This window comes from Balaenoptera physalus, assembly GCF_965194825.1.
Source record: "Balaenoptera physalus genome assembly, chromosome: 4".
NCBI classification, from domain to species: domain Eukaryota; kingdom Metazoa; phylum Chordata; class Mammalia; order Artiodactyla; family Balaenopteridae; genus Balaenoptera; species Balaenoptera physalus.
Window position 1 is genome coordinate 1,433,360 of NC_138891.1, and position 13,751 is coordinate 1,447,110.

At 35.9% G+C, this 13,751-nt stretch overlaps 1 protein-coding gene across 3 annotated transcripts in view; it reads left to right on the forward strand.

Moving 5' to 3' along the window:
- The window catches only part of TOP2B (DNA topoisomerase II beta), a 66,218-nt gene that overhangs the window by 33,390 nt on the left and 19,077 nt on the right, over nucleotides 1–13,751 (forward strand). For all 3 annotated transcript variants that reach the window (XM_082460744.1, XM_082460746.1, XM_082460745.1), the window contains exons 8-22: nucleotides 273–446; nucleotides 1,887–1,988; nucleotides 2,396–2,533; nucleotides 4,427–4,565; nucleotides 4,881–5,038; nucleotides 5,171–5,296; nucleotides 6,234–6,344; nucleotides 6,431–6,536; nucleotides 7,827–7,936; nucleotides 8,274–8,366; nucleotides 8,464–8,578; nucleotides 9,972–10,093; nucleotides 10,306–10,454; nucleotides 11,018–11,249; nucleotides 13,283–13,417. In XM_082460744.1, the coding sequence (XP_082316870.1) occupies nucleotides 273–446; nucleotides 1,887–1,988; nucleotides 2,396–2,533; nucleotides 4,427–4,565; nucleotides 4,881–5,038; nucleotides 5,171–5,296; nucleotides 6,234–6,344; nucleotides 6,431–6,536; nucleotides 7,827–7,936; nucleotides 8,274–8,366; nucleotides 8,464–8,578; nucleotides 9,972–10,093; nucleotides 10,306–10,454; nucleotides 11,018–11,249; nucleotides 13,283–13,417 (2,010 nt within the window). The remainder of the gene's footprint in view (nucleotides 1–272; nucleotides 447–1,886; nucleotides 1,989–2,395; nucleotides 2,534–4,426; nucleotides 4,566–4,880; nucleotides 5,039–5,170; nucleotides 5,297–6,233; nucleotides 6,345–6,430; nucleotides 6,537–7,826; nucleotides 7,937–8,273; nucleotides 8,367–8,463; nucleotides 8,579–9,971; nucleotides 10,094–10,305; nucleotides 10,455–11,017; nucleotides 11,250–13,282; nucleotides 13,418–13,751) is intronic.

The window sequence follows — 13,751 nt, forward strand, 5'->3', positions numbered from 1 at the left end:
AGTTGGTCATTTTAAAAATTTAAAGTTTTGAAAGATTTTATAATAATTTACCTGTCCAGCTGTCCGTTCATAACCTCTCTTTGTCAAGTACATACGGAAATGAATTCCTTTTTAAAGGGCAGAAATCAAGGAGTAGAATAAGGTTGGGATCTGCAGATTGAGAGGTGTTGTGAATGAGCGGAAATGAGAGTGTGAGTACCTGTTGGCATTCACCTAGTTCAGCTGCCAGTAGGAGAGAAATTGTTTCTTGTTTTTGTTTTCCAAATTATTAGGTAAATGGATTTCGCAGTTATGTAGATCTTTATGTGAAAGACAAGTTGGATGAAACTGGAGTGGCCCTAAAAGTTATTCATGAACTTGCAAATGAAAGATGGGATGTTTGTCTCACACTGAGTGAAAAAGGATTCCAGCAAATCAGCTTTGTAAATAGCATTGCAACAACAAAAGTAAGTACACTAATTCTTTGTTTCCAAGTCAGTGGTAGAACAGTGCTTCATTAAAGACAATAAGATAAACAACAAAAACAACAACAAAAAACCCAAATCTGCTTTTGTGAAATCAAAATTGACTTATGAAAAGCTTATTTTCTATGAAACAGCTGTCTTACAGTTTAAACATCCATTGACAAATAAGTTTATATGATTAGTGTTTATAATTGAATACATTTATATTTTATGACATTTAGAATGATAACAAATTCCTTATTCTGTGTTCTCTGAGTTTTGAGTGTAAAAGAACAAATAATAGGGCATGAGTCTGTTTTGGTGTCAGATTGTGAAATGCTCTATCTGCCATTCTGAGGAGTTTGAACCCTTTTCTGTAGGCTTTTAAATTTCCAAATCGAATGAAATTCTTCTCATCTATAAGCATTTATCCATTGACCATAGTAAAATATTAGGCACTACAAGTGTGTATTTTAGAATAAGCTAAAGCAGTGATCTGTCACTTTGTCACTCTTGTTCAAGTTTGAACTTTTTTTTTATTGTTTTCTATTTTTTTATAATCTAGCATCACTTTCTCTAGTCAACAGAAATCTGTATCAGATATGATTGCATTTTGTTATGTGTAACAGAAACCTAGTATACAGTGGCTTGTAAACATGTAAAGGTTTTATTCTTCCTCGTATGACTAGGGACTGGTGGTAGGCAGTGTTAGTCTGGTTCTGTGTCTCCAGGGTGTCATCAGGGACCTATGCTCTTCCTGGCTTTCTCTTCTGCCACCCTTAGCATTTGGCTTTCGTTCTCATGCTGCACCCTTCCAAGTTCTAGGGAGAGAGAACGAGTTTGGGCAAATGCACATGCCAACTAGAGCCTCTCCCCTTTGATCAAGAATGCAATACTTTTTCTGGAAGCCCCATCCAGTAGACCTCTGCTAGCATCTCTGGCTAGAACTGGGTCAAGTGGCTACCTCTAGCTGCAAGGGAGTCTAGATTGGTGAAAATTTTTAATTGGGCATGTTGCCAGTTAAAAACAAACAAATTTGGGTTTGTCAGTAGGTTGAAGGAGAGAATGGATATTGAATGGACAACTGTCAATGGCTGCCACAGTCCCTAAGTGTCAGTCTTGTGAGTGTCACTGCCACCACCAGGCCAGTGTTCATTCTCACTTCATGTTTCTTTTTATTCGATTGCTTTCACTTTGTATGGAGTTTTATGGAGTTGCTAACTGGTTCTATGGCCAAAAAGACTTTATTTTTTAAATCCCAACTCTGGCATTCTGAGACTCATCTTAACTCTTTGGAAAATAGGGTTAATAATATAGTCATACTAAATTCACAAAGTTGTGGTGAAGATTCAACGCTCATTCTAGAAAAAAATGAATATGTAATAACTATTTTGCTACCTTAACTATAGAAGATTTTGGATTCTATTTTTTTTCCGTCTTTAGGGTGGACGGCATGTGGATTATGTAGTAGACCAAGTTGTTGGTAAACTGATTGAAGTAGTTAAGAAAAAGAACAAAGCTGGTGTGTCAGTGAAACCATTTCAAGTAAGTGATTTTTTTTTTTTAATTAATAGCTACTTTATGTATGTATTTATTTATTTATTTATTTTTGGCGTGTTGGGTCTTCGTTTCTGTGGGAGGGCTTTCTCTAGTTGTGGCAAGTGGGGGCCACTCTTCATCGCGGTGTGTGGGCCTTTCACTATCGCGGCCCCTCCCGTTGCGGGGCACAGGCTCCAGACGCGCAGGCTCAGCAGCTGTGGCTCACGGGTCCAGTTGCTCCGCGGCATGTGGGATCTTCCCAGACCGGGGCTCGAACCTGTGTCCCCTGCATTAGCAGGCAGATTCTCAACCACTGCGCCACCAGGGAAGCCCCAGTGATGTTTTATATATTCTGTTGAATTATTAAATAATATCAGTTCTGATATTGACCTTTTTTGATATGTTTTCAACAGGTGAAGAACCATATATGGGTTTTTATTAACTGCCTTATCGAAAATCCAACTTTTGATTCTCAGACTAAGGAAAACATGACTTTGCAGCCCAAAAGTTTTGGATCCAAATGCCAACTGTCAGAAAAGTTTTTTAAAGCAGTGAGTAAAATCTGTATTATTTTTCAGTGTTTTTTGTTTTGTTTTTTGTTTTTTTATTGAGAGTTGATTAAGTAGTTTTCTTGATTTATTTATTCTAATTATTCTAAATCATTCTAATCAGATTAATTTCTTATATTAATTGTGGGTACAGGCATACTTATACTAAAAACTAATATGCTTGATTCTGAAAACTTCAAAGGGTAGATAGACACTGTTTCATAAAGCAGTCAATTATTTTGCCAAGCATTAAAGTGGGGACTCAGGTAACTAATTGTGTTTTTAGCTTTGCGTTGTCCTTTATAAAGACAGATTTGCCTCTAAAAAGTGTACAGGTCCTTATAGGACTCCTGATTTCATCTTTTCTACTTTTTTCAAATTCATATACTGATTTTTACCTTTATATAGTTTTTTTTTAAAATTGTGGTAACATATGCATAACATAAAATTTACCATATCCTACATATTTTAAAATTTCATTTTACTTTGTGCATGTTTATTTAGGCTGCCTTAACTTTTCTGAAACAAGGTGAGAGTATAAATAAATAATAAATCTTCTATTTATAACTGAGCCTCGTGGCTGCTAATAACTTCTCATAGCCTCTTATGTATCAGCAAGATCTGCCTCAGTTCTCTTGTTCACCAGGACCATCAAACATATATTAAGTGATCATATCTAAAGTGCCTTTAAATATGTTTGCCCTGGGAATGTAAAGATGAATAAATTACAGCCCCTCCTCTTTGGAAGTTTATAGTTTTTTGGAGGAGTATCATGTAATTGCAGTAGAAATAATATTTTTATCAAATTCTGGTATTGGAATTTCAAAGGTAGGGTCTCACAAACAAAAACAAAAGTTGTTTTTTAGGTTTTAGTTAAAGGCCTATAGAAGAGTACTGTTGGGTCTAATCATAATGAATTCTGAATACAGATGACCCAATGTTAATGATAGCCCAAATTTCTGCCCTCATTAACAGTTGTAATTTGATTTTAGATTTTACACATTTTCATTTTTGGCAGAGAAAGTTTAGATTTGACAACATAGTTCACTTCTTTTTATATCTGAAACATTCCAGAAAACTATTTCATACACCTAAAATCAAACTACCCAGGTTGATGAAAAATAAATAACTCCAACTTTTGGAGACGCTTTACTTTTTCTTGTGGGGAGGTTGTGGGGAGGTTTGACATCTTGTCACATGTTAATTCACTGCAGAATGACACATACATGTAATGTTGAAATCCTCAGTACCAAACTTAAAAAATAAGGACTATTCATAAGGTTTTTTTTTGTTTTGTTTTGTTTTTGTTTTTTTGGCCACTTCATGAGGCACGCGGGATCTTAGTTCCCCGACCAGGGATTGAACCCGTGCCCCCTGCAGTGGAAGCGCAGAGTCCTAACCATTGGACCACCAGGGAATTTCCCATAAGATCTTGAGTTTATCCTAATGTTCCCTTCTTGTTAATATTTCTTTGTCATAGGGAATTCAAGATTCACATTTTTGTGTTGAGGGACATCAAAAATGTCAGTGTCTAAAATTTCCCAGGAAGTAAATTCATAGGTGGATCAGCTTTTACTGTGTTAATTTTCACAAAACTAACTTGTAACAAAAGCTATGTATATTCCTTATGCAGTTTATTGTAATAGAACTTTTTTCATATGTAGTAAAGTTGGCCTTTTTTCATGTGTTTACATTTCAGTACAATAGGTCATTGTGAATAGCTGCCTGAGTTAGTTTTACTGTAGTTAGAATAATATTTACCAGCATATATCACAATTATTATCATCACTACTATTGTTTTGCCTTATAACTGCACAGATTCCAAGTATTACACTAACTTTAGCTAAGTGTATAAACTTCTGGCTTGCTTGTATATTATTACTCTTTGATTTTTAGGCCTCTAACTGTGGCATTGTGGAAAGTATCCTGAACTGGGTGAAATTTAAGGCTCAGACGCAGCTGAACAAGAAGTGTTCATCAGTAAAGTACAGTAAAATCAAAGGTATTCCCAAACTGGATGATGCTAATGATGCTGGTAAGTTCAGATTTTTTTTTTTAGATTTTAAGTTTGTGTTTATTCAGTGAGAGACTGTTGTAACTTTCCACATATAGAGCATAGGGTTCTATGTTCAGAGTATGGTTTTACTTCACTAAAATGGCCATGTGTACCACTGATTACTAATTTTGGGGGGGCAGGAGTTCCATAAAATGCACTTAATTTTTAAGTTACCCTGAGCATGGTGTAAGATGCTCTTACAGCGCTCCGTGGTCACTGCGATCATCAGTCTCTTGGCTCCGGGCTCTCGTGGGCGGACTCGAGAACTTTGGAATGTGTGTCCTCTGCCCCCAGGTGGCAGGCACTCCCTGGAGTGCACGCTGATACTGACGGAAGGGGACTCTGCTAAGTCGCTGGCCGTGTCCGGACTGGGCGTGATTGGGAGGGACAGGTACGGGGTCTTCCCCCTCAGGGGCAAGATCCTCAACGTGCGGGAGGCCTCGCACAAGCAGGTGCGTATCTGCGCCCGTGCCCGCGGCGCTTGAGTGCCTTGCTGGCACTGTGAGCTTTGTGCGTCCCTGCAGCTCACCTTCTGTCTCTGGAGACACTCTGAAACACTTTCCGTCCTTTTCATGTTTGCACAGATCATGGAGAATGCAGAAATAAACAATATCATTAAGATAGTTGGTCTACAATACAAGAAGAGTTATGATGATGCAGAATCGCTGAAAACCTTACGCTATGGGAAGATTATGATTATGACTGATCAGGTTGGTTTAAAAGTTGCCACATATTCAAACATATCTTTTTCAGAATGTCCTTTTGTTACTTGTTTCATGAGATTTGTCCCAAGATAGTAGACGTGGAAGTGATTGTATTTATATCCAGGGGGAAGATACTGTTTAATGGCACAGTTTGTGTGAAGCACATTCTACATTATCTAATTTATGGTAACCACCTCTTTGGTTAGGTATTTTAAAAATATTTTTAAATGCAACAAGTATGGGAAGAGTAGAACACACTGTGTAGTATTATGGGGTTGAAGCCCACCTATCTATAAGCAGGAAGGAAATGGTGAAATTTACAAGAAAGATTAATCAATAGGATAATGGCTAATATATTCGTATATGATGGCATAATTTGGGATGCACAAAAAAATTGGAGGACCTGAATAGTGAAATGGCAGTAATTAGGAAAGAAGTAGAAAATTGAAAAGGAAGAATTCCACATGCATCCAACTGCTTGTCTCTTACATCCTCTAATTGAAAGCATTTCTAGAGAAAGTCTTCAATGAGAAGCTGCTGTATAGTTTTAAGCAGAAATTTATCAGTTTTTATATTAAGAGAAGACTTGTGAATACCTGTACTCCATGGATTTCTCCTTCCAGTGAAGTAGCATTATAACCCTGTTTCATTAATTTCCATCTTTAAATCATTCTTTTAGTGAAATCTGGGCAAACTATAAAAAAGATAATGGTAGCATATTTAATGACAGAAAGATTTAGTCTGTCACTTAGCTATGTTCTTTATTTGAATTTTAAGAAAAAAATTCTTGACTGTGATCATCCAAAGAATGTTTTGTAAAGCACAGTTGTAAAATTTGAATGGAATTTTGCCTCATTGCTGCATTCATACATCTAAAAATTTGGTTTTGTAAGTAATTATATTTCATAAATTATTATAGCACTCTTTACTAACATTTATTTAGGATCAAGATGGTTCTCACATAAAAGGCCTGCTTATTAATTTCATCCATCACAATTGGCCATCACTTTTGAAGCATGGTTTTCTTGAAGAGTTCATTACGCCTATTGTAAAGGTACTATTTACATTAATGTATTTTTATACTGTTGTCTTAAACAGTAGCAGAAAAACTAATTTTTTTTTTTTTATTGTTCATTTAAGGCTAGCAAAAATAAGCAGGAACTTTCCTTCTATAGTATTCCTGAATTTGATGAGTGGAAAAAACATATAGAAAACCAGAAAGCCTGGAAAATAAAATACTACAAAGGTTTGTTTTCTAAAACACTTAAATTTTGTGAAGTTACTACTGACGTAAATTTATTTTTATGAGAGCATTGTAAAATATTTTGAAAGTTTGTCTCTTTTAGCTTTCAGAAACAGCTATGGCTGATTTTTAAAGAATTGTTAGGGAAAATTTTATGTAAGTAGAGAGAGTAGTATAATGGGCTTCCCGTGTTCTTAAACAGTCACCGTTTTGCAGCCAATCTTGCTTCATCTGAACTCTTGTCATTGCCACCCCATTAGTTTGAAATAACTTCCAGGCATTAATTATTTCTATACTACTTTAGTATGTATCTCTAAGAGAATTTTTTTTTATTGTCCATAATACCATTATCATACCTTTCTTTAATAACCTTAAATATTCAATCCAGGTTAAAATTCTCCTGATTGTATTAAAAATGTTCATTTTTATAGTTTTTATTTTTTTATTTTTTTTTGGAATCAGGCTCCAAACAAGGCCCACACATTGCATTTGGTTGATAAGTCTATTTAATCTTAATATATTATTTCTCTTTTCATATTTTTTTCTTGTAATTTATTTGTTCAAAAAGTTGGATTGTTTGTCCTGTGTAATTTCCCATATTCTGGATGTTGCTCATTATCCCTATATATATTTTTTTTTCTTGTGGAGAGAACATTTTAAGATCTTCTCTCTTAGCAATTTTCTTTAATTAATTAATTTATTTATTTGGTTGCACCGGGTCTTAGTTGTGGCAGGTGGGCTACTTAGTTGTGACTTGCGGACTCCTTGGTTGCGACTCGCGGGCTCCTTAGTTGTGGCTTGCCAGCTCCTTAGTTGTGGCATGTGGGCTCCTTAGTTGCAGCAGGTGGGCTCCTTAGTTGTGGCTCACGGGCTTCTTAGTTGTGGCATGTGAACTCTTAGTTGCGGCATACATGTGGGATCTAGCTCCCTGACCAGGGATGGAACCTGGGCCCCCTGCAATAGGATCGTGGAGTCTTATCCACTGTGCCACCAGGGAAGTCCCTCTCTTAGCAATTTTCAAGTATACAATATAGTATTATTGACTATAGGCATTATGCTGTACATTAGGTTCCCCAGAACATACTCATCTTAAACTGAAAGTCTGTACCCTTTGACTGACATCTCCCCATTTCCCTCTCCCCCCAGCCCCTGGCAACCACCATTTTATGCTCTGTTACTATGAGTTTGACATAGATTTTTTTTTTTTTTTAGATTCCACATATAAGTGAGATCATACAGTATTTGTCTGTCTCTGTCTGGCTTGTTTCCACTTTTATTTTTAAAATTGTGCAGGGTTGGGTACCAGTACAGCTAAGGAAGCCAAGGAATATTTTGCTGATATGGAAAGGCACCGCATCTTATTTAGATATGCTGGTCCTGAAGATGATGCTGCCATTACCTTGGTAACAAAGTTCATTTAAAAAAATCTCTCCTAATATCCATTCCCTCTTTCTGCCATACTTTTCTTCCCAATCTTGGTTTTCTGTGGTAAGTCTCTTTAGAATTCTAAGCCCAACCTAGTTAATCTTGGTGTCATTTCCCATCACCGCAGATTATGCCCTGCTTTCATAGTTCTTTAATTCAGACACCACTGTTCAAGTGTATTTTTGATAAAAGCGTATTGGAAAAAAGTTAATTTCCCAGAAATTAATAATTAGTTATTTGCCTTTATAAATTTTAATTTTATAATGAAATTCTTTTTATTTTTAATGTATGAAATTGTTACCTGGAATCTTTCAGGCATTCAGTAAGAAGAAGATCGATGACAGAAAAGAATGGTTAACAAATTTTATGGAAGATCGGAGACAGCGTAGGTTACATGGCTTACCAGAGGTTAGTCATAAAGAGTGGTGATCTGGGGGAAGAAAGAGAAAAAGGCTAAAATTCATGCAGTAATCATGACATAATTGCTGTATAACTTTTCTCTTAGCAATTTTTATATGGTACAGCAACAAAACATTTGACTTACAATGATTTCATCAACAAGGAATTGATTCTCTTCTCAAACTCAGACAATGAAAGATCTATACCATCTCTTGTTGATGGTAAGTAGCTTTTGTTTAACAATCTTTTTCATTTTTGTATGTCATTGAGTATATTTTAATTTCATGTACTTTAACCCATCCTTATAATAAATTTAAAAATTCTGAAGTTGCTCTCAAGCTGTTTTAGTAGTTCTGAAATTTTATATTCTTTATTTGAATCTTTTAAACCCTTTTTGAACTTTTAAAGAAAATTAACTTGCAAAATTTTAAAGCTTTTGCCCCAAGTTGTTGGAGACTTTTTAAAATAAAAAGTAAAATGTGATTTTGATAAGTTCTAAAGTATTTATTGGAGACTGAATTTTAAAAACACCTTTACTCCTCAATACCCAAAACCTAATGCTTTTAACTTATTTAACTTGACAGAAAAGTTAAACTGCTACCCAGTACTTAGAGCAGATTTTAGTCTTCTGTCTCGAGCATTTTGATTTTTATAACTTTTAGCAGATTAGTTGATCTTCATGTTCCTTGGTATTTCAGCTAATAACAGATGGTTCTGCTAATCCATGTAGTTCTAGCTTTGAGTTACATCCGTTCTCTGATGTCTTCCCTAATAATTGCCGTCTAAATTGGTCTCAGATGCCTATAGACTTCTATGCCGATAATTGTATGCCTCTTATTTTACTTGTGTTAATTTTCCTCCTCAATTAGATTGTAAAATTCTCAAGGAAAGTGGCCATATTTTATCGTCCTTTTGCTTCTGCCATGCTCTGGGCCCACAGTGGTGATGGTGATAGCTAGCATATACTGAAAAGTTTATTACTGTGCTCACTGGCCTAGAGCGAGAAGAGTGGTCAGGAGGCAGAGTGCTTTGCTTGCATTATCTCATGTAATCCTCATGGTCACCCTATTAGGAAGGTAATTATTCCTGTTACACGGACGAGGACACTGAGACTTAATGGTTTAATAAGTTGTGGAAAGTCACATGGCCAAGTTGAGAAGAGTATCCAGATGAGTGAGATTCTAAAGCCTGCGTTCTTAACTACCAGAACACATCTCTTCTTTATAAGAGCTTTCCTGACTTAGGATATTCTAATAAGTTTTCAGGCTCATTGATGGCTTGCTGGTACTTTAATCACAACTGGCATTTTGGGCACATGAGTGTTTGGGAACTCCTATGAAAGGAATTTGGTGCCACTGAGCAGTTCTTCTAAGACCAGAGGGTGTCTTTCTATTGGTTCTTCACTTTGGAATAGATTGAGATGGTATAAAATGTGTTAGTATGTACTCATTTTGTTACAGAATCTCAAGTAAACAATTTTACTTATTTTTCGGAAGCAAACTATATCTTTGCTTTTTTCTCTTGAATATATAAAACATTGTTGTCACTAAAAGAAACATTACAACTATATCCCGAGCAATATTTTTAAAAGAGGGTTGTTGTTTTTAAAAATAGGCTTTAAACCAGGCCAACGAAAAGTTTTATTTACCTGTTTCAAGAGGAATGATAAACGCGAAGTAAAAGTCGCACAGTTGGCTGGATCTGTTGCCGAGATGTCTGCTTATCATCATGGAGAAGTAAGCATGGAGATTGGAATTAATTGAGAACTATACTTATGGGCATGAAGGAGGATAGTAGAAGGATAATTCAGCATAATAAAGTGTTTTTTCTTTTATAAGTTCTTTGGAAATGTAAAAGAGTTGAGAGTTTGGGTTTTAATAAAGATTAGGAAATCCATTTAGAAAATTTGGAATGTGAATGTTGTATTCTGTCTGCTTCTGTCCTGCAGCAAGCACTGATGATGACTATCGTGAACTTGGCTCAGAACTTCGTGGGGAGTAACAACATTAACTTGCTTCAGCCCATCGGTCAGTTTGGAACTCGGCTTCACGGGGGCAAAGACGCTGCAAGTCCTCGTTACATTTTCACAATGTTAAGGTGATCATTTGCTGATATAATGGATAAAGCTCTATTTGAAGTTTATTGGAACTAACTAAATGTGTAATAGAATTATAACTACGGAGAGAGGTGATTGGGTATTATGTTGAGGGTGAATGTTCCAAATTATTTGATCACATATAGAATGAAATTTGTTGATCTCAGTTTTTATGAATTATTGGTGGAACCAGTCCTAATGAATGTAAGGATTTTTTCTGATCCAACTTTACTTTTTAGGCTGAAGATGGGTTTTGTGGTTTAGTCAGAATAAGAGGAAATCCTTAAAAGGTTATTTATCAATACTAAGAATTTAGGCAGGTAAGTCAGTAAATAACTTAAGTAAAACAAGACTGTCTTATTCTGGCTTTGTGCCTGAGAGAAATATATTTGGTAATAAGGTTAGGTAAATTTTATTGTTAAATTTAAATTAAGCACGTGTAACCAAAATTCTTAACAAATGCATTCTTTTTAAAAGATTTTTTGAAATGTAAAGTCTTTAATTATGTATGAAGTTTTATTTTCTAAAACCATGATATTGCTCCATGTCTTTTTCCTTTTATTAGCTCTTTAGCAAGACTGCTTTTCCCTGCTGTGGACGACAACCTGCTTAAATTCCTTTATGATGATAATCAACGCGTAGAGCCTGAGTGGTATATTCCCATAATCCCCATGGTTTTAATAAATGGTGCTGAGGGCATCGGCACAGGATGGGCTTGTAAACTACCCAACTATGATGCTAGGGAGATTGTGAACAACGTCAGACGGATGCTGGAAGGCTTGGATCCTCACCCCATGGTGATTACGTAGAACTAATTGCTTATGTTGTTTTAACAGATGACAATGTGTAAACTACAAATGCCAGTCATTTTAGGAAAGTAATGGAACCATTTTCATTTTAGAACGTATTGTAGACAGCAAGGACCCTATTAGTGTGTAACTTGATGTGTGCTTACTGTAAAAGATATAGAGTTTGGGGGACTTCCCTGGTGGCACAGTGGTTAAGACTCCGCCTGCCAATGCAGGGGACACGGGTTCGAGCCCTGGTCCGGGAAGATCCCACATGCCACGAAGCAACTAAGCCTGTGCACCACAACTATTGAGCCTGAGCTCTAGCGCCCACGAGCCACAACTACTGAAGCCCGTGCGCCTACAGCCCGTGCTCTGCAACAAGAGAAGCCACCGCAATGAGAATACCACGCACTGCAATGAAGAGTAGCCCCTGCTCGCTGCAACTAGAGAAAGTCCGTACGCAGCAACGAAGACCCAATGCAGCAAGCAATAAATAAATAAATAAATAAGAAAGGAAGGAAGAAAGGAAGAAAGAAAGAGAAAAAAAAAAAGACACAGAGTTTGGAAAAAGCCTGGATATAAGGTTTATGGGAGAAACTGTTTATTAAAATTTTAAAGTACCCTGTAGTTCAGGCTTTCAAATATCTAACTTATATAGAGAATAACGTTTTTATGACAAAGTTATATGCAACTTTATGTTATTGTTCTTAAACTACTAAGTCATATTAGAGTCATTAAGGATGCTTAAAGACACCTTGTATATATTTTAATAATCCCCATATTTTTCATTTTTGCCCTTACCTTACATCATTCATCATGTTCAGTTCTTCCCCCAAACTCCCTCCAAGAAAACCCTCAAAAAAGTATCTTACGCTCTTCTACGTGATTTAAAATCATCTAGAAATTTCCCTTTATCATGATACACTTAAATAGAAGAATATTTTTATTACAAAAATGATAGTGCTCATTGTAGAAAATATAAATAAGCGAAGAGGAAAAATACTCCATGTATATAGAAACAAACTGTTAATATTAAGTATTTCTCTCCAAGTTTGATTTCATATTTGTATTTTAAAAGAAAATTAGAATATGGGGATGATTTAACATCTTTTTTCTCCTAAATACTTTAAAGTACTTTAAAATATTTCTAACAGAAGTATGAAATTACTTTTAATGATTATAGCATTTTATTTTATTTCAGATACATTTAGAGTATTTATTGTCTCAGTGTATTTGATCAATACTTGTTTCATACATATATATATATATATATATATATATATATATCTACTATATATGATACTGTGCTAGGTGGTAAGATAAAGAACCATGATCTGTGTCTTCAAAAAGTTAATCTGTTGTCAAGGCAAGACCTCTGGGCATGAAGTTTACAGTGACAAAAGATGTTAATAGTTGCTCAGTGAGCAGAAGTGTCCTGTACTACATGCCTGACTTCTTAGTGATGATGACAAATAGGAATTTTAGAAGAGGGAGAGCTCACTTGTAATTAGGCCGAGAAGGCTAAGTAAGATTTATATAGATGAATGGGGTGTGGAGAGCTGAATAACCGTCAGGCCTGGTGGATAGAGTGAGTGAAAGTGAGAATATTCAAAATACTCAAGAGAAACATGCAAGAAGAGTGTAGTGATCTGGAAGGCAAATCACTGGAGAAAAGTTAGAAGGTTAGCTTGGCTTGTAACGTAATGTCTGAGGAGTTTGGATGTTTAATCTAGGGGAGAAGGAAGGATGGAGGGGTAATAAGCTGGAAAAAAAAAAAAAAAGGCGATATTCTTGGAAGACCAGGAAAGGTGGTGCTGAGGTTTTGAGATTTGGGGGGCTGTTGAGAGTATATTAACAGAAGCTGTGAATTCAAGATTGAATGATTATTTGGAGAGGGCCTATTGCCGACGAGAGGAATTTAGTTTCAGTTGTGTGAACCTGTCGGTAGCAATAGGTCATAGACTAAGGGGCATTCAGAGGTGGCACTGGCACTCAAGTGAGAAGTTGGGGCCCTTAGGTATTTTTATTTTTCTCTACAGCTTCCAAACTACAAAAACTTTAAAGGAACAATCCAAGAACTTGGTCAAAACCAATATGCAGTCAGTGGTGAAATATTTGTGGTGGATAGAAACACAGTGGAGATTACAGAGCTTCCCGTTAGAACTTGGACACAGGTTGGTATAAGACATGAGCTGCCTGTGAGCTGCGTGTGGCAGTTGTGTTAGGCAGTCCTTTCTGGTGAGAATATGATTGTTTGCCCTGTGTCTGTAGAGTGTTTAAACATTCATGTATACACTTTTGACACATTCATTGGAATATTCCAATGGTAATTTAAAAGTTAACTTATCTAAATGTAGAGTGACTTAGCTAGGTTTTAAAAAGACTATTATCTTTGTTTACATTGCAATGACTAGAATAGTATGTAACAAATAGTGTTTTGAACCTTTATAAATATGGTCAATAAACTCATGTCATTCAGTATCGGATCTAAAAGTACACGCGTCACCT